The sequence below is a fragment of the Hippoglossus stenolepis genome, chromosome 10 (assembly GCF_022539355.2).
Source record: "Hippoglossus stenolepis isolate QCI-W04-F060 chromosome 10, HSTE1.2, whole genome shotgun sequence".
NCBI classification, from domain to species: domain Eukaryota; kingdom Metazoa; phylum Chordata; class Actinopteri; order Pleuronectiformes; family Pleuronectidae; genus Hippoglossus; species Hippoglossus stenolepis.
The window spans coordinates 5,420,126-5,441,074 of record NC_061492.1 but is presented as its reverse complement, the minus strand read 5'-3'; the positions used below and the strand labels follow the sequence as shown (position 1 = coordinate 5,441,074).

Sequence of the window (20,949 nt, the reverse complement as noted above, 5' to 3'; positions counted from 1 at the left end):
ACGTACCAAGTCAAATAGTATGTAGCCTAATACTTTTTTTATTTTACTGAAAGGAATATTTGGACTTTGCAGGTATTCTTCTGACAATAAAGTATGTTTAAATAGTAGTTTTCCTACTTTCAGCTTAGTAAGGGATCTGAGTATTGCCTCCACCCCCACTCAGTAGGAGTACTGTACTTAGTTGCCATCTCCCTCTGACCTAATGTCTCCACAGCTGAAGAAACGCAGCTGGAAGTTTGAAAAGTCCCATTAGGTGTTACCCCACCTGAGGAAAAATAAAGGCCACGGCTGCTCAGAGTGGTCGGTGCCGAGGCAAGAAGCCAATAAGAGCAAACATAGACACACACAGACACACACAGACACACACACACACACCCACAGACCCACAGCCAGTCACTCAACTTAATGGCATCCTGGAGTTCCTCAAGAGGCCTGTGTCAGATTCGGCCACCACCACCACCACTGCCGGCGGCTTGGAAGCTCCACATGGAAAACACAAACACTTCCCTTTACAGGCAAGTCATTCTCCCACAGTCGGAAAACATGACGGTCAGATGATGGCCAGGGAGGCTTATGCAACAGGAAGCCCCCGCAGCGCTGCTTGTAGGGGAGTGAGCAGCACTGTCAGATTTTTATCATTGCTTGTTGGAGTCATGAAATTTTGTTTGAGCAGACGTATACGTTAGCGATTGCCCCCCCCCCCCCTGCAGCTGTCATTAGCCTAAACAGACAGGTGATGGGACAGTGTTACCGTTAAAAAACAGTTAAGTCATAACTCGGAGATGACGGTTTAGTTGTAAGGTTCCCTCGAATAACAAAACCGATTTCCTTTGTTTGTTTTACATTTGCATTTAAGACCAAAATATGTGACAAGGGTTCGAATTTCTTCCTTTAACTGCTGTTTATATTTAGATGTATAAAAACCCTCAGGGTTATATTTCTAAAAGCTATACGTAGGATCACATCGCATCCAAAAGGACCAGGGTGGGTATTTAACCCTTTTCCGGGTTCGTTACCATGTTGAGATGTTGAGAAGATATAGTAGTTATAAGCCATGTTCATCTCTGGTATGAACATCTGTCCTGAGTGATCCAAACACAAGTGGACAGATCTAAGTAGTGAACACATCCAAGAGACATCGAGGACGCATTAGAGATCCGATCAGTGACTAGTAAGGACGCTGTGACACATGTGGCCACATTTTTCCAGAACACAAATGTGTCCGGGCCCCACATATGAAGGGCCGCCTACTCAGTCCTACTACTGTTTCATAATGAACAAAAAATGTTTCCCACAATATAAACACTGAACAACACAAATTAATGATCTATTTTTTTGTTTTTCAAATGACTAAATCTCATTTAGTAGAAGTGCGTACGGGGCATTGATCAGCCTGTCCTGGCACCGCTCTCTCGCCACAGTGTTATCAACAGTTGTCGTTGTCCTTGACTGACCTGTTCAATGTCTGTCCGATGTTTGTGCAATGGCTCTGATCGATCTTACATTTTCTCTGTTTTGAAATGACTTGCTTTTCTCTCAAGAGTAGAAATCCTGAGCTATCTAATGGTCTCTGGGCAACAAGAAGCACATGTCTCTGGTCTAAAACTTTAGCTCACTTGTAGAGTGGGTGGGTTCAAATCATGTAAATACCAGAAAATAAAAGCTGAAATTCTGTCTTTTATCGTTTAATCTGATACCCATTTGTTTTCAGTACACAACAATACTACACACTGATTCTTAGCAGATTCTATTTTTGATTGATTGTTTTCTTCCAAGGTTTAAATGAATGTCACTGTAAAAAGATTAAGTTAAAAACATAAAGAAAAGTGGAAACTTCAAAATTTAAAGGCTGTTATGTCAGGTAAAATTTCACTTTCACTTTTTTTTCAATAATTACTTTAAACTAAAATTACAAAAAAATTTGTATAAATTATGAAAATAGTTATACTTAGTAGCTTACTTCAGCTCTACAGCTGATGTAAGCTATTCTCCCACAATGCATTGCAGCTGGGAAGAATATGTCAATACTTTAATAAAGTTTATTTTGTCAAATGATTTAATGTCTAAACTCACAACCCCAAATAGTTGTGTTAAAAGTTAAAAGTTTACTTTACACCCTGTTCCACAGAGGATTAAATGGTTCAAACTACATAAAGAGACTTTGGTAGGAAGCATCACCAGCCTCTTCCTGCAGCCTTGGTGGTCAGATGAGACACTAAGGTCATGTTTATGGGGAGAAACAGTGGGAATAAAATGTGTAGTTCAGAAGGAGCCAAAGAGAACCAGCCTCTGCATTTGGATCCCATCAAAACCAAACTATGATGACGTTAGAATGTGCTAAGTGCAAGGATTCCCACTTCAAAGTAGGGAACGAGGGCCGGCCTGGCCTCTAGTACAGTGTGGCGTCTGTTTGAAGCTTAGCGGACCATGTTAAGACACAAAGCAGACTGGGGTCCTTAGGCCTGCTGGACTAAAGAGAAGCTGGCATTGACTACGTTGGACAAATAAGACACTCTGATCAGTGCCCAAGAGCTTGCATCTGAAAAGACCAAATGGAATGGAGGCTGGCCTTGAGATTAAGCAGGGGTGACACATGCATATTAAAGACACACATGTACACACACTGCAGTCCTCTGAAGCAGAGGACGAATGGATGTTGAATGGGCCCAAAGCCCAAGTCAAGCTCCTCCTGCAGCTGTGCCACTGGACCACAGGAGGTGCAGCAGCACATTAATTTTAATAACTGCTCTTATTTTCTCTCCTGCCAACAACTGTTAACATAAATCACACTCTGCCGTATACCTGGAGAGAAGAGCTCTGCCCGAGAATAGTGCTCGGACAGAGAAACACAAGAGGGGGACAGGAGGACAAGGTGGTAGGTCCACAAAACATTCAAGGTGTAGCCATACTGCAGTGTGTGTTTTCACCAAACTCAAGCCTGATGCAGTTAATGCCAGCTGCACAGAGTTTGTGTTTCCCTGTCATGCATGGTTATTGCTTGTTTTCCCCGAATACTATTAAAATACATTGGAAGCATATTAGATTAAGTCTGTGTTTGTGTCCGAACCCAACACAGTTATTGTTTGCTGCACTGAGTTTGTTTCCATGTCCCTCACAAGCATGTTTATTGCTTGTTTTCCCCGATTGCAGTGTAAATAAATCAGTGAAGCCAACTGACTGTAGTACTGCTATATATTTCAATATGTGTCATATTGTTTTGTATTGCAATGTGTTGTGATATATTGTGATATATCGTATTGTGGTATGTATAGTATCTTGAGGTCGAGGCCAATACACAGCCCTCACTGAATATCAGTCCAAAAAGTTTGTCGGTACCCGGCCCAGCAGGACCGAAGCTTGGGTCGGTATCCACTCTCTAATGTGTATTACTTGTAAACTCAAGTGAAGTAAACATAAGTACAGCGCTGGCTGCTTTCCACTGAAGCAAAGAAAGTACAACATGTATCATCATGTGCCTGAGATCCAGGATGTCATGAACTGATTATTTACAGTGCAAACAATGTGAGTTTGAATATAGAAAAGTGTGGCACAGAAAAGGGGCTGGGCTGTGGAACATTTCCTCTTCTTGGCAGTTTCTCCATTGGCCTCAAGCAGAGATCTACGCTTGAATGCTGCCCTGGTTATGAAAGCACTTTTCACCACTTACTCATTGCGCCAATTGTGTAACCTGCAACGTGTTAAGGCTTTGCAGCTCTGAAGTTGTTAACATTGTAGATCCCTCCACTATCCCGTCTAAATCCTCTTGAATCCATTTGCCTTCATATCCAGTCACACCTCAATCAAGGGTTTGGTAAGAACACTTTATCTTCAGGAGTTAACTGTGCAGATTTACACCACATTAGCAGCAGCAGTCATAGCTCCACCTAGACACACTTCTATGTCAAACAAGATTTGTCTACAATTAAACACATGTAAAGCAGCGTGGGAAAGTGCCGTTCCTTTCTTGTTATGCAAAGCCTTGCAGGAGATAAGCTGTGACCGTTGACAAAACGGCAGGTTTCTAAGGTGCTACAGCTGGCCACAGGTTCAAACTGTCAACATCAAATATGCACCAACCTGCCGCCTGCCTGTTGTGTCTTTACACAGGGAGCCCTGCCGGATGTGAAGCGTAATTTCAATAACTGGCGGGCTGAGAGACAAGAGTGAGGACCACACTCCTTAACCTGGACTGTTTTCATGCAGGATCTGCTCATAGCACTCTAGGGCCCATCTCCAGGGCCCAAAGTGTCTCATTTCACATGAGGTGAGGAGCTGTGTTTTAAAAGTTACCTCGCAGAATACACCTGGGAAAGATGCAAGACTCTCCGACTTTGGAAAAAATCTACGAATCAGCTGTAAGTCCAGAAATGCAGAGGGCCTCATAAAAAGTGGCTTATTCGATGGTTTGTTAGAGGAAAATCTGCAGGTACTGAATCACTGCCTGACATGTTTTCCTGTGCTGTAAAAGTTATGGTGCGATACAGTAGGTGTGTCACATTAAGGACTTACCAGCAGACGGAGGATCCTGCAGGGACGGGGTCTTCTGTAGTCTCTTATTCTCAGCTGTCACTGTCAAATCAAGGCATTAAATACACAGAGATATTAATAAAAGAAATAACAAGTAAATAAAGATCAGAATGAGACACCTGCATTTAAAAATAATAATATAGAACCCCTCAAGACATTTTACCTGTGTTTACTTACTACTACTCGGAATAACAACATATGTTTGATATGGTTTTTCCACAAAAAAATTGAAGTATTTGGTTATGGGCATTTTAAAGTAAAATCACATCCACTCCTCCCTCATTGAAAAATGCACAATCTATAATCATGCAATTATTCCCTAATTTGAAGAGTTTAATGTCTGGACACCAGGTTTCTCCTATTTTCTCCTAAACTTTAAGTTGCACACAGATAAAACTTTACTCCTCCTGTAAATCAGCGTGAAAACATCTTTTGTGTTCATATGTGAAATACTTTAATAGTCCAATATTAAATCTTAACATCATTGAGTTTATGTTCAGTTTTTGTTGAGACTTTGTTACACAATACATAGAAGGAAGTGAACAGAATAAAGCTGCTTTCAGACATGCACTGAACTCCAGAGATTCTCCACACTTTCTCTGGAGGAGGTGCATGTGTGAACGCAAATGTCCGAGTGAGAGCCTCCGGATTATCTGACAACTTTCTCCACCTGGCCCCCTAGTATAAAGTCTGCAGAAAGTCGGGGGGGATGTGTGAACACAGCAGTGGAAACCCCCGCTAGATTCACCGTGAGCACTTCTCAACACACTTCTCAAACACAATTTCAACAAACACTGAAACCTTCATGAAAGGAAGGATTATTCTATAAGACTGCAAAAGTTTAAACTTGGGGTTTCTAATAAATTGACAACTGAGTTGGTGCTGCTCAGTTTGATGTGTAAATCTGGCATGAATGTCTGCGGTACATCAGGCTAATAAGAGAACCAACTTCAACAAACCATTCCAGAGGATTTGTTTGGCCTAAGCAGAGCAGTGTGAAGACCTACAGTATAGTAAGGTCAAGAGGTGGAAGAGCGTTTGATCAATGAGCCGTTCTCCCTCTGCTGCTGGTCCAAGAGGGCCTGACTGCCAAGCAGCCGACACAGGGGGAAAAAGTGACTAAAAAAGTGCATTCGAGTTTTCCAGCAGGATCTAAGCAAAAGACCCGGCCTCTGTCCAAAAGCTGTGAAGGCATGAATGTGTTTTTCGGCAAACGCCTGATGCATTCGCTCATTCACACGTCAAACAAGTTTCCCTTCAATGGAGGGCTCTTTCTTCGCTGGCTCCGATTCAGTGGAAATGCAAATGCTAGAGTCTTGCCCTGATTGGACGGAACTGTTCATTTTGTCGATGTACCATGACGCTGTCACCTGTCCCAGCGCTTTCCAAAGCCAACCCAACATTCAGCTTTCCAACGCACATAAAAACACAGTATGGCCCCCGCACACCTTCACTCGGTTAGTTTACTGACTGAAGTGTCACAATATTAATGTGAAAAGTAACTCTGCTAATAAAATGACACATGATAAACAATAATATTAGAGTAAACATCTTTCATTCTGAATAAAAACACATTATTCAGGTGGTGTACACATGTGGGACATTGTGGAATCTGGTCATTTTCTCAAATCATCTATTTCTTTGCATATGGCAGGTTTGGGAATAATAAAGTTTTTAGTTGCCGGCTGCAACCAATGATTATTTTCATAAAAGATTGACGTGCCTATTGTTTTGCGTTGTTGATTTATTGATTAAAAGTTTAGTAGTAAATTAAAGAAATACTGAAAAATCGTTTTGAAATAGCTTCATTGTCTTGTTTTGGGCAACAAATGAAAATCAAAGCTTATGTTGATGTTTTTGTGTTTTTGTTATTTCTATGAGTTTATGAGAAAGAGTGTGAAGTGCAGTTAAAAAACACATGAATACGTTGCAGACAAATAAAAACCTGGCCTGTCTTATTGTTTCCCTGTTTTACGCGCATAAAAAAATAATCATGTGCTCTGGGTTAGCTTTAATATAACCTGCTCCCTCCATCCCTTGAACCAGGTGCAAGTTTATGACTTTTGTCCATTTATACTTCCTGTCGAGCAGACTGACACAGAGAACAAAGAAGTCACACAAGAACAGCCATGAAACCTAATCTCTGCGCACAGTACAGTACCCACACATGTGTGAACACAAAACAGTGTCACATGTACAAGGCCCTTCAATCTGCCCCGGGGGGGGAGGACACTTGTCATCTGCAACCACACTGATTACAGGTTGTGAATCTCCGTATTTGGAGTGTGAGCGACTGATTGGAGGAGACGTGGCATTGTGTCAAATGAAGCAGGTTCATGCCACAGAATGCGAGGCGGCCCACACCCTCACACAGGCAGGTAGGCATTGCTTTAGTGTCTGAGCCCCAAGGGACTCGCAGCAGATTAAAGGATTTGCCAAGACATGTTAATGACCCACATTCCCAGTACCTGGCTCAAGGTGTGGCAGCAGCATGGGGAGGAGATGGCTTTTTTGGCCTGAGGCCTCCGTTAACAGCTATAACAAATCTGTCATCGCAGCATTACTTACATACATAAATATCTAATTAACTTATTTTTTTTATTAAGCCTAACTGCCAGCCTCGTAAATCTATGACGGGTTAAATACAAAGAACTCTTCATGTGGACTGAAACACGTTGGTTCGTATTAAAACCTCACAACGGTCCAGAACGTGAAAGATATATTCTAAGCCAATCTATGTCTCGCTGTTTGGAAAGTCCAGTCATAAAAACAGCTTCCTCCACCATTTAATCTTTAGGAGCAGACTGATGACTCAGGGTCCACCTGTGTCCTCAGCTGAACACAGCTGCTGGGGGGTTTCTGGTGGAAAAGAGCCCTCATGCGGCCAAATTAATGTACTGCAGCTTTGGGACAGGAGTTGAAGTAGATTTTGTCTCTTATTAAATGTCAGTAAATGGGACTGAGGAAAGATCCAAGCAATAACTATGTCCACAGCCCATGAGGTATTGGAGTATGTATTAATATATTACAGATGAAGAAGAGACAGTCGGTGGAGCTGTTTCGGTCTCGATGCTTTCATTAGGTTTTATTCCATGTCATGTTTTTCTATATTTTTTTTATTTCCGTACACTTAAGTATTGTATGTTACTTATTATTACTTACTGATGCTTATTTTGGACTCTCGCTGCTACATATTTCAAATGTCCCTATTGTGGGACTAATAAAGGATTATTATCTTATCTCATCTTATCTTTAAGGTTAAGTCAAATATCTGTACACTTTGTAAATGTGGCTGTAAACTCTCAGTCATTCTGTTAAATAAAAGAATAATTTGAATATCACAGCAGCTTTGTCAAGTATTAAACTTACAAATATTAACATCACTCCACCAAGTCTGCATCAACTAGCCCCAGCAAGCTAGTTAGCTCAGCTAGCTAGCCCCAACTAGCTAGTTAAGCTATATTTTTACTAAGTTGGAGTTTCTCTTTGGTGTTTCAACAAACAAAAAGGTCGTTTTAAAGAACTTACCGCTGTTCTGAGGATGTTGTCGTGTTCCCCAGACTCTCTTCTTACCACCTGGTTACACATATTTAGTCCACTTCATAGTAACAAAGATGTTTTAACTCTTTTTCCAAGTTGTGACTCTGTTTTCCAGGTAACCAGCAGGCCGCCATCTTTGTTTTGATTCATTAACAGAGGAGCATCCTGGGAAACAGACAAATCTTAAAAATCTAATAATAATAATAATATTGTTATTATTTCTATTAATATTTTGTTAAACCAATTGTTAGGAAACCATGAATAGGTTATATTGTATTCTATTGTATTCTATTGTATTCTATTGTATTCTATTATATATTTAGTGTTTAGTGTTCAGTTAGTCATGAAGCAATTATTTATTTCCATGGACAAACCTGCCTTTTACTGTGCAGCTTTTTGGGAACATCCAACATCCAACAAATGTCTTTATTTATGTATCTATTTTTTGTATAATCTTTTAATTTCATCTTTTTGTGCATGTTATTTGAAGACCCTATGTTGACGCCACCATTTGGACGTATTAAGGATTCGATCTATTTATCTATGCACATGAGGAAATCACACAGAAATGAACACACGGATTGTTATGATCAAATAAATACATTTAATCCCAAATTCTGATAAATCATACATGGACATAATCAAAGTGAGTGATATGCAGTACAGTGGTTTCACTAAGAACCTGTACATTCCTATTTAAAAAGTCATTCATTAGAACCATTACAGTACATGGGGATAATAACTACTTGGGTAAAGTCAGAGTTTGGAGGAGAAATTGAAAACTTTCGGGACATGCAGCCTCACAGTAAAAATACCAGAGATTCAGTTCAGTTTTAGCATATTACTCAACATGCACATACACATTCAGACGTGTGTCTCCGTACGACACATCACACACACTCTCACTTAACACTCCTCCACTCACATATTGCAGAGAACAAACACACTTCATTTTGCATGTTGTTGTGATTTGTCTCATCAAAGCAGTAGAATTGGACAAAGATATTTGCTGCATATCAGTAGATTTCTGAAGAGGATAAAGATGAAAACGCCTTGAGCTGCTGTTGTGTTGTTTGTTGGGTCAGAAAACCTCTATTGCTTTTAAGCCTGTTTGGTCATGAATGAAAACAAACTAGAAACGTGACAGGCACCAAGACAAAAAAAAAATATCCTCATCCTAATAGTGATTCTTGATCTTCATATGTTTGTGTTCATTCTCATTCCTTCCAAACTGATAGGTCCTTCCAGTTGCAGTCTACGAATTGTCCACTGGGTGGCAGCACTTCATCTGTGATAGCTAACACGTCCATCCTGTGGGTTTCCAGGGAGGCAGAGGAGGGAAACACTGCCGCACCGATGAAGGTCACACAACACATTAAACTGTTTATCTATGTGTGGTCATCTGCTTGAAGCACCATATATATCTGACAAGTAGGACATTAGTGCTGTTAAGATAATGCTCCTGGTTAAACAGTTGCTCTTAAGGATTATATGCAACTTAACCCCTGCAGCCTTTCACACACAGAGTCAAAGTCCAGACAAATACCACAAAGGTCAATTCTCACTGAGGAAACCAAATCTATTGTCGCTTCACATGCACGTAGGGAAAGAAACAAGCAGTAAATTGAAGTTACTTGTTATATCAGGCGATATGTAAAGGGTTCTTCATTAAATAATCACATTTACTGTAAGTTTGCTCCATAAACTTGAAAAACAAAAGACCGGACAACCAAAAATATTTTGAGAAAATGCTCTCATGGACAAACTGAGCCTTGTGAATGTGAAGTATGGTCCTGAAATTGTATTTTCAGCAGATCTCGGTCATTTAGCTGCAACTATTGCTGTCGTATTCGAAGTGTAACAGGACATTCAGCAGTGAAGAGAGAGTTTCCTCTCACAGCATGATAAACAAAACGAACATGTCTAACAGGTGAATTATCTGATTTCAAAGGAATGAATGGTTGAATTGAGAAATGAAGCTTACACGACCCTGTTAGATCTGAGACAACATCACTGTGGATGAATTAGACGCAGACAGTGAGTCAATAAAAAGCTTTGTGAAAAAAGTTAATCAGCCAGAGGTTTGGTGATTAATACCGATGATCCTGACTCATCAACAACCTGCTGTTGTAATGAATGGACTGTGTTTTATTTGGTGAGCCTTAAGATGCAGAGAAGCTGCCGTGGATTGACCTGTTCATCAGAGTTTGGTTTTTTTCTCAAGGACATTTCGACACGTTACCAGGAGGAGCGTCGACCATGTAACTAGTCGAGCAGCTCCACCTCCTCCTATCATACACACCCACACAGCAGACTCACCTCTGAGACGTGCAGTGCGACTGCTGAATGAGTAGAAATGTAATATATTATATTGGAAGACAACTTTTGTTCATGCATTTTTATCCAGGCATTGTGGGTGTTCACTAACTGCAGAAAACATTCATAAGCCGACACATTGCTTCAGGGCGGACTTCATGTTCTTTGAGAGCTTTTTGCGGCTACATTACTACAGTACTTTGAATAATACTAAAGAACAGTATGTACATTTTTAAAAAGGTTGTGTTACTACCGCAGCTACTTTTCTTTCTGCTTTCAGATTGACTGATGTGCCCTTGAAACATGAGTATATGTTGGTCTTGTTCCTTTGTTTCTGCCTCACGACGATAACACAAATCTTCTGCTAGTTTTTAATCCACAGCTGTTTGCAGTCTATGGGACAGGAAAAAAAACGAAAAAGTGTCGTCCTGGTAGTTGAAGACCCGGATGTCCTGAAGGTCAACCCCACGTGGAGACGGGTGCGTTATGAGATGCAGCAAACACAGCAGCATGGCGTTATTGTGCCTCTGTTGACAGTAGTGAGTGATTTGGGCGTTTTGAGCCCCAGTTACAGGTTTCTTTGTTTTTTTGGCTCGTCTGATACACCTCTGCACACCAGCCCAGTCTACAGAGCTGTTTGTGTTGTCCCCATAGAGTTAGTGAGGAGGACTGCTTGTCAATGTGGCTGAGGAGGGCAGGAGAGACAGTGTCCTTCCTTCTGTTTAGTCCACTTTAAGGTAACCGTTAGCACTATCTCCCATCCCTCTGCTCCTCTCTCTCCTCCCAGCTCCCAGAGTTCCTCCTGCATCCGACCCCTGGTCCGACCAGCCATCCTTGGGCCCCTCGTGGAAGCGCAGTCGCAGCGTTTTGCGGATGACCAAGCGCTCCACGATGAAGGAGGCGCAGAACCAGGGCACGGCATACTCGGCCGTGATCAACCCCATGAAGTTGTAGCGGAACTCGGAGTAGTCCCAGGGGCAGGCGTTGAACTGGCGCAGCAGCAGCCCCGTGCCAAACTCCCACAGGTACGTCCATAAGGTGTAGATGATGCAGCGCAGCAGCACGGGGCAGCGGCCGCGCAGCGTCAGGTACATGCGCTCCACGATGAGGATGCAGGTGCCGTAGATGAAGAGCGCCCACACGCTGGTCACGCCGGGGAATTTCCAGTTGCAGTTCACCACAAACTCCCAGGCGGCGGTGAACATGACCTCACAGAAGTAGCCGTGGATGGCGTAGAGGTACCAGCGTGACAGCGCTGTCAGGGGCACGGGAGCCTCCGGGGTTTCCATGGTGACCATCCTTCTTCCTCTTAGCCTTTCTGACTGTGGTAATGAGATGCAGGTCTGAGGGTGAAGAAGAGAAACAAAGAAATGTGTAAGAAAGTGATATTTATGAGCCCATACATGTATAAGTGGATGTACAAGTACAATACGGTCATAAATTATAGGATATTTAAATAAGTCACATAAAGGGATATTTAATTTGCATTTTATCAGTTCCTGAAAAAAGTTGTTGGATCAACTTAAAAAAATAACTCAATGGTAATTATTGAATTTAATTATTAGAATTAATGAAGTTTGTTCAAATTAAAGTTATATCAACATCTGTCTTAATAAAAATTCAATGTTTCAGATTCAGAAAAAATTACTCTATTCTCACTTGACTTATAAAGTCACTTTATAGGAGTTTATTGTCTCAATCTCCAGCTTCTTCAATACAGCATGATATTCATTGTGTAACCTATTTTCCCATTGAGAGTCATATAGACAACAAAGCTCTGCATGCATTGGGACATGGATACCATGTAATTGACAGCTACTACCGTCCAATGGGTTCAGGTTGCAGGTGGAGGTGGGTGTTCAGTGTCCTCGAGGAGCTGCCAGGTTAAAAAAACCAAGATGGCGCTGAACAAAAACTCAAACTCTTCAAAACATCAATTCACTAACCAATGGGTGACTTCACAGCTGACCGCCACAAACTGTTTTGTCAAATCAACCAGGAATAAAATCTTAAAGATTAAAACGTGAATCAGAAATGTAGCCGAGCCAAAGTTCAAATAAGGACAAGGTGATGAAACAGTCGCCTGACATCACAAAGATGAAACCAGACACTGCAGGGCTACAGAAGAACTTACAGCCTCCCCTCAGTCGCTGCTATTTACTGACTGGCTGAGGGGGGTTCTTATGTAAGGTATAGCTGTATCATCTGACTGCCTACATCATGTGCTCTTATTCCAAATCCTGCACATAGTCTTTGGTGTCAGGTGTGAGGAGGCCCACGCAGGCTTGGATCCTTCCTCTACTCCATTTATCACACGGCAGATCCGATAAAAAACACTGAAGGCAAACAGCATCAAACCGAGGGGTTCAAGGAGCACAAAGCCGAGGAGGCCACTGAGTGTATATCATCTACGAGGTAATGCCTCCAGAGGAAACAGCAAGCGTCGTACAATGGATCATAACCGCTTTGTAAAATACAAGCTCAGAGTGAGGTTAGGAGCACAAAAGCTCGTCTGAAGAACAAAAGCTGATTTTTTTTTGTCTTCAAAAGGTTGGCGGTGGCCCAGAGTGGGCCCATGGGGATTAGCACATTTCTCCCAAACAAGGAACAAGGGTTTCATGTGAGGAACTGGGCCAAGGCGAGGGACCAGCTGACCTCTCGGAACCCTCACACCACCTTTTCACCGCCCGCCTGGGAAACGCTCCCACTCTCCCTCTCATCTACACAGCTCGTCTGGTTCAAACAGGGTTTTCCAAAAGATCGTAGACATATTGTTTTACCTTTTTTTAAACAGAACTAGACACAAAAAAATTGTTCACTACAACATACCATCGAAGATAAGCTCCCTAATATAATTAAACAGACTAACCTTACTTTTCCCTGTGAACTTTATTTTGAAAAACATGGACATTTAAAGGAAGAGTGACTACTTTTACAAATGTATACAGGTTGACTGCAGCCTTGTTTTGTTTCTTACCTTCCATTAATAGTAGAGTTACACAGAGAAAATGCAACTGAAGATCTATGCTTATGTTCAGTGTGATATGTAAACTAATTGGTCAATAATCATAAGTCACTCAGTCTAGCTCTGTGCCGAAAGGCCAATTAAGATGTAGAGCATGAGTTCAAATAATGAAAAAGAAAATTAAAGTGCACTGTCCAGCTTTATGTATGAAAATGTATGCCTTTCACAAGAATCCAGTGATATTGGTCAGCTTAGCTTAGCATTAAGACTGGCAACAGGGGGAAGCAGCTAGCCTAGCTCTGCTGGTTGCTAACCTCTGAAGTTCACAAATTCACGAGCTTTAGTTCCTCTGTCTCGGAGGTTATGTTTTCGCCTGTGTTTGTTTATTAGTTCGCAGGATTACGCAAAAACAACTCAAACAACTTTCAGATCTAGTGGAGAGGTGGAGCATGATGTCAGGAAGAACCCATTCAATTGAGTTTAGGGGACTGATATTTTTGAGTGTGTGCCATTCGGTCCAAATCCAAATGAAAATCTCTGTCCAGTGACTTTAAACGTGGCTTCATGAGGGGACTGTTGGGCTTCGGTGGAGATAGGTGCTCTCTGAGTGACATTCTACTTTTATATTGTAAGCAAAATTACAAAAGGGACTTTAGGACGTCACAAAAAATGGCAACTTGCCATTTTCCCGCTCCATGTGTGGTAGAGATTAAACCGACCAGATGTGATGTGTTGATCTGTGACCCTTCAAGGTGACGGGCGGAGTTTAATACCATCAGACAGAGCCCGGCCAGATGTTTACCCCGGTCTACTGTCTTTATGCTAAGCTAAGCTAATGGGCTGCTCGGTATAGGCTTGTATTCACAGTTCAAACATTAAAGCATTAAAGCACTGAGCTGATCCTTCTCTCTCATTTTCTCCTCTCATCTCAGGATCACATGCCTTCACACCCCCCACTACACTTCCTCTCCCTCTTTCACAATTCACTTCCCCCCCTTCTCTCTTTCCATTCGCCTGTTTCTCCGCCGCCTGCACAGGCACCATTTGTTCAGCGCTCACATGCCCACTAAGCCGCTAATGATAAAAAAAAAATTTGGAATGCCACGTTCGGCTGAGTAACAGCGAACCTCCTGCCAAATACGGCCTTTATATCTAAATATATATCAGGTTAAGGTGGGTGAGGAGATCTGAGGAGATGCTGCTGATCAGGACTCGTCACTCCATGTTTCATTAAATCTTAATGTGTTTCTGTCTGGCTGATGCTTCTGCCTCTTCGCTGATACACATGTGTGGCGATGAGCTATTTCAGGAGAGGTTAAACCAGGTTCACATGAAATTCTAGAGGCTTTAAATAGTGAGAAATAATTTCTCACTGCACGTGCTGACAAAGTGTGGGAGATTTCTCCGTCGCCCACTCGCCTATATTGTTTTGTGTGAGTAATTTTTGTTTGGACAAATGTTGAATATTCATAAACCAGCTTCCAAGACATAGAGATTGTCATGGGCCCTGTTCACACCTGGTATTAATATCTGTTGAGATCTGATTCCAAGTGGACAGCTCTGAGTCCACGTGTTCACACCTGCCGTTGAAATGTGTCTCCTGTGACAACTTGTGATTGGATCTCACTTCCTTGCTCCATCTGCAAATAAACACGTACGTCATTTCTGTTCGTACAAACCGAATTATGATATTTTAAGCTGCGTAGAAACAGAGAGGCCGGATGTCAACTGTAAATAAGTTGGACGACGTCGAGCCAAACCGTTCCAAAAATATATTAAAAATGAAAAAAAAGAACTGCAACGATGAAAAGAAACGTCATCCGTGTTCATTCCTTCAATTCAAAAATGGCGGCGAGTCTGCTTGAAATGCGATGCTACCAAGCTGACCAATCACAGCCCTTGCAGTCTGCGTCAGCGTAGCTTCGACGCAGAAGCATGAATTGTCCTTTAAAACCCCAGGACACCCCCACATACCCTGTCTGTGTGGCATATCTATTGACTTGTCGCCTCAGCATGACACAGTTCACACACAGGGCACTATTTGATTCTACAGCTGTTGTTGTTGTTGAAGGATATCGGCCACCGACCCACCACCCCGGCGCCTCTTTCATCGGCCCAATGTATTGATCTGCGAGGCGTCTGCCAGCCTGTCGCTGTGGCAGCCCGCTGCACCATTACCCTCTATTGAACCCTGCTACGGGACATCCCAGTGTGAGGGTGAACAGAAGGGCAGATGTGATAAGAGCTGGCTGCTTTTTAAACCTCATCACGACCAATGGGAGACACAATGGTTTGTCTGAGGACACGTGAGGGAAGACACCAGCTCAGTGTGTGTGTTTTTAAAAGGGACACAACAAAAGAGATGACAGAGAAAGGGAGAGTGCGATAACACTCTCTGCTGGAAACAAGGCGGACAGGTCCGACAATGAGACACTCCCGTGTCAGCAGGTAAACAAAGGCAAGCATGAGGAAACCACAGGGATGAGACTCGGCCAAGGTCGACTTAAAGAGGAATAAAAACAAAACCTTCACTGTGCCGTCATCACGGCGACAGCTGGGAACTCTGACAACCAGATTTGATCAGAAACACAACACACTGCTGACCTCGCGTCACTGAATAATCCGTCCTCATGTACCGACGCCGCTCTCTGGCTTTGGCTGTGGCACTGATCCCAGGCCTGTGCAGACTTTTGGAAGGTCACTCTGCGAGGCTGCGGCGAAGCATATAGAAACCAACAGTATCCAATGCAGCTAAGTGCTTGTGACCAAGGTGACCTGACCCCTGTTTCATCCCCGCTGATGAAAACAGCAGCGAGTGAGAAACGTGACCTTGCAGTTTTATCTATCGTCATGAAAAAACACGGGAGATTTAAGGCTAATGAGCAAAACTGCTGAGTATCAGACAGGATTTAGCATTTTTGAGATTTATAAATATGAGCATGTGCAGCTTTTCTTTCTTTTTCTGACACCATGGACTGAATATCTTTGTGGTTGGGCTCTTACAACGACAAACAAAGAATAAGAAGATGTATCCCTCAAAACCTATTACATTTTGGTGTTGATCTGAATCCGGGGGTTGGATCCAGGAATTCTTTTCACTGTATTTAACGCTGCATTTCAGTACAAGGTGTTGTAGTAGTTAGTCGACAAAACAAGCAAACTGAAGACATCACTGCTGTCGTCACAGTTAGTTGAGAAAACAACTGGCGAATTGATCGTTGGAGCTATAATTGGAAACTTCAACCAGGAGTGTGTCCAGGGACGTTGGGGCCTTGAATCAAACTGAAAAATCAACATTGTTGTTGTCATGGACTAATGCAATCAGCTGTCCTCTGGGGCCCCCTCTCAGCTCGGGGGCCCCAGGGGGTTGCTTGGTGTACCCTGTTGTAACGCCCCTGGTCACAACATGCTGGACGACAGGGCTGTTCCTGCTTACGTCCACAGTAATGTATCCCTGAGCAAAACAGATGGAGCAAGTGATGGAGTGATGGGAGGTGGTTGTCAGGAGAGGGGGGGGTTGGGGGTCGTATATAAGATGGATCGAGGATGAGGGTTGGGGGTGTCGTGGAGAACCTCTGGAGGAAGCACAAAATAAACTGACCCCAATCAACTGAAGAGGCAGATCAATGAATCCTGAACCAGCAAACTGTCTCTCACTCTGAGCAGCGTCACATGTCCTCGTCCACACGGAGCAAGTCTGAGGACAAACGGGGGTTTTAATGATCTTTAGGGCTGCAGGGTCAGCTGGAAGTCAACTGTGGTGTAACGTGCTGAAAAGAATTGATCAAATAATGGTTTAAGTCCTTTTTTTTTTCAGGTTGGAAAAATCATTCAAATCCCTGCTTCTCTAATGAGGTAAATTGAACGTCTTTGAGTGGCAGATTGTTGGTGCTTTTATCTTTCATTGATTTGAATTTGTTTTAGCCGTCTTTCCCACTGGCCTGGGGCATTAGCATTAGCATCACTGTGGCCCGTGGGATTAGGAACTGTGTTGAGCGAGAGAGAATCACAACAACCAATGATATTAAGTTAGAGTCTTGGAAGAAGAGCAGAACTCAGGACAGGAGCTTCCCCCAAATTTAGAAGCTGCATAATTAATCGATGATCTAAAAACTAAATATTTTTGTGCCAAATGGTTTCAGACAGACTTTCGAAGGGAGTGGATTTACCGGCGCTCCTCTCAGGATAATGTTTAAGGAAAACGTTCCAGCTCCATTAGAGATATGGCAGCTCTGAGAGTGATTTGCAGGGATATATATAAGATCATTTCATTTCCATAAAAGCTTTCTGAGCTTGTGCTGGGTTTCAAACCAGCATCCCTCCCTAAATCCTGAGATTCCCACAGAGACGCATTAAGTATCTGATCATCACAAACGTCTGATGGAGCGATACAGACGCCATGAGGGCTGAGACTAAAAGGCCAGACGCAGCACAGCCGATAGAGGCTCATATAACTTTACAGTAAGCATCCTTTCGATATGCGCAAGGTGAAAGCCTGAACAGCACAGGCTGAGTGGTGGGGGGGAGGAGGGAGGAGGAGGGAGGGGAGGGAGGGGAGGAGGGGGAGGAGAGAGCTCTGCATTCTGAACGGCTCAGATCTTAGAGATTCAACTCACTGACTGTGTAGAAATAAAACCTGAGGTTCAGAACTCTTTGTCTCTGACTCAGTAAAAAAGATGCAAGTGTGACACTTTGAACACGACCTTTAAAAAAAATTCTATTTCTATTCAAAATACTGCATCAGCATCAGGATAATAACGTTATTAAACACATCAAATATCAGCCTGACAAAAACAAGCATTAGAAAAACATTACAGCAAGATAACTAATCAATTAACATCAATATTCTGATAATTAAACATTTAAATCTCCTAAAATATGACTATACAACAAAGAGGAACACAAAGATAAAACTGGTATTGATATTGGTTTGGTGCTCGATATTTGCCGATATCCAGAAGTGTGATTGTGCATCTCAAACTCTTTTTTAGTGTAAATGACTTTCTAGTTATGTTGGGATTCGAACATTGGGGGGGTGTCTCCTGATCGTCTTGTACGTCCACTTCCCCTCCGTCGTTCACTCTGAATCACACAATAAACATCTCTGAAATCACCTTTACACACACTGACCTTTACAGTTCTAACTTCTCTGAAAGTATCAACCCTTTTCTCTCACCCCTTCTCTTCTCTCCCCCCCCCCTCCTCCCACTCATTCCAGCTCTTGAGCGCTCTGCAGTTTAATGAGAGACCCTACATGGGAGCTAAGCCCTCTGTCCTGAATAGCATGTGGGCCATTCCCCCGTGGATTAGAAGTCTTGGAGCAGCTACAGAGGAAAAGCAGGAGATTTAGTGGCCGTCGCGATGCCGGGGAGAGAAATGCCTCTAATGGAGGGATGGAGGGATGGAGGGATGGAGGGATGCATGTTAATCGGTGCAGAGAAAGACACTTTAAAATCAATCGCTGACAATGCATAATTGATGCTGGCTGCAGAAAGTTTAAGGCCCCAAGGAAAAAACAAAAGGAGGTTTGAAGCTTACTTTTAATAAAGCAAAAACTTACCTAAAGTAAAGTAAAATAAATATTGTCACATCACATGACTTAATCAGCTGATTTACAAAGCAATTCTTAATCATACAACACTTTCAAAATCAAATTTCCTCGAATATTTTAGAAACTAAAAGATACTACGTAACACGTTTAAAAAACATTGTTGTAACTCTAAAGGAAAAGGGCATGAACCCGCTTTTCCCACGCATCAATCTGTCATTACCTGTTTCCATGGACACTAATATTCTGATATTAATTGGATTAAGACAAATGGTCTGAATACGAAGCTGCCATGTAAACAGCAACAAGACGTGTGGAGTATTCAGACCTTAGTCACATTGTGTAGACATGTAAACGTCTTGATCACATTATAACCTCATATCGGAGTTTTCACAGTATTTTGACTGCTCGACAACTATGATTTGTGAATCTAGTTTTCCCAACGTCTTCAGTGTGTCTGTATGTGCACGAGAATCTTAGTCTAGTGCACTCTTCTCTTTTTCAAGCAACACCTGAGCTGTAAATTTACACAACAGCAAACCACACGAGGACTTCAGAGGAGGGTGAATGATTTGTAAAGAGACTGTGTTGTGTGTGAAGAGCTGAAGGAAGCATCGTGGGAACATCACGAACGAAAGTATAGACCCAGTTCCAACACAACATACTCTATATTATAATCTGGATTATGGTTGTCCACACTCTGGACCAGGTCCTTGTGCTCTGACTGTTGTTCTAACCTGTGTTTCTGTCCTTGCTGCATGTGAAGGCTGCAGCGTGGGTTATAAATAGGCCCAAATAATGTCAATACAGCAGGGCAATGTAAATCTGTGTGTGTGTGTGTGCGTGTGTGGGGATTATCTCACCCCAGATCAAAGTGAACTCCAGCCCTTATATGGAATAAATCAATGAGGGATTTTGGACACACCTCCTCCAGATCCCTGTTCAGAGCCTTTCTCCTGCAGAGTGCATGAAGGGATGTGACCCTGCAGAACAGGTGCAGTGATGAATCAGCTCTGTGGTGAAAATTTCTGCTGGATGTAATTACACTGAAAGTCTAAAGTCATCTTATTCTGTCCCCTGGAGACCTCAGGCCGGTCAGTGCCCTGCAGGCCCCGGCTGCAGCATCACGCCTGAGCAGTGCGGTACCCCCTTAAATAATAATCAACCCCCTCCACCATTCATTGTAAACGTGGGATACATGAAAACACTTTAAAATCAAACCTCATGAAGCATCAGTGAAGCCCACAAGTCTCTATTCGAGGGTTTACATCGCAAGTTATCCATATTTTAACAAGTGGAATTGGACAAAAACCGCGCCGAATTAGAAACCAGACGTCCAGGATTCAAATAAAATCTTCAGATATTATTTTGCATGACTTAAAATTGATTACATTTTACGACCGAGTTTAAAATAAACGTTTTTGCAGTTAGTTGCCGATCTGCAGGCAAACGCTCGTTGAGGAGAGAAAAGCGCCAATTTCCCATTAAACGCTGCTTGAATTTAAAATAAAAACAAAAACACAACATGAAGTTACAGAGAATAACTTCACACACACACGTTGTTGTTGCATGTTGTTATGAACATGCCTCTGACATGTTGGACACATGTCGCGCTGCAGACATGAATCATCCACACTGCAGGTTGTTTTATTACCTTCAGTCCGGAGGCTCTGCGGCGTCTCCCTCAGCTCACAGGCCGGACGATCGGGCTCCTGTCCCGGGCAGAGGCTGCTCTGGATGAGCCGGTGCTGGTGGTGCAGTCAGCAGCCGGTGTGTGTGTGTGATGGTCCCCGGCTTCTCCTCCTCCTCCTCCTCCTCCTCCTCCTCCTCCGGTCCTGTGTGTGAGAGCTGTCGGATGGAGAGTGACCATGTTACTGCAGCAGCAGCAGCTCAGACTCCTGTTAACTGTTTGTTCACCACAAACCAGGGTCCTGCAGGGGGGGTCCCTCAGTGATCAGGGTCCTGCAGGAGGAGGGGTGGTGTCCTCAGAGACCCGGGTCCTGTAGGAGGGGTTGTTTCCTCAGAGACCAGGGTCCTGCAGGAGGAGGGAGGG

General features: G+C 42.9%; 1 protein-coding gene across 1 annotated transcript; it reads right to left on the bottom strand.

Annotated features, from left to right (window-relative positions):
* Positions 1-8,648: 8,648 nt before the first annotated feature.
* On the bottom strand, positions 8,649-20,746 carry tmem229b (transmembrane protein 229B). Its single transcript, XM_035167201.2, has 2 exons — positions 20,551-20,746; positions 8,649-11,726 (listed from the first exon to the last, which is right to left on the bottom strand). Exon 2 carries the CDS (start codon positions 11,679-11,681, stop codon positions 11,106-11,108), a length of 576 nt encoding a protein of 191 aa, XP_035023092.1. The 5' UTR covers positions 11,682-11,726; positions 20,551-20,746; the 3' UTR covers positions 8,649-11,105.
* Positions 20,747-20,949: the final 203 nt, after the last annotated feature.

Coding starts and splice junctions, on each gene's coding strand:
- tmem229b (XM_035167201.2), bottom strand. CDS start 11,681: ATGGTCACCATGGAAACCCCGGAGGCTCCCGTGCCCCTGACAGCGCTG.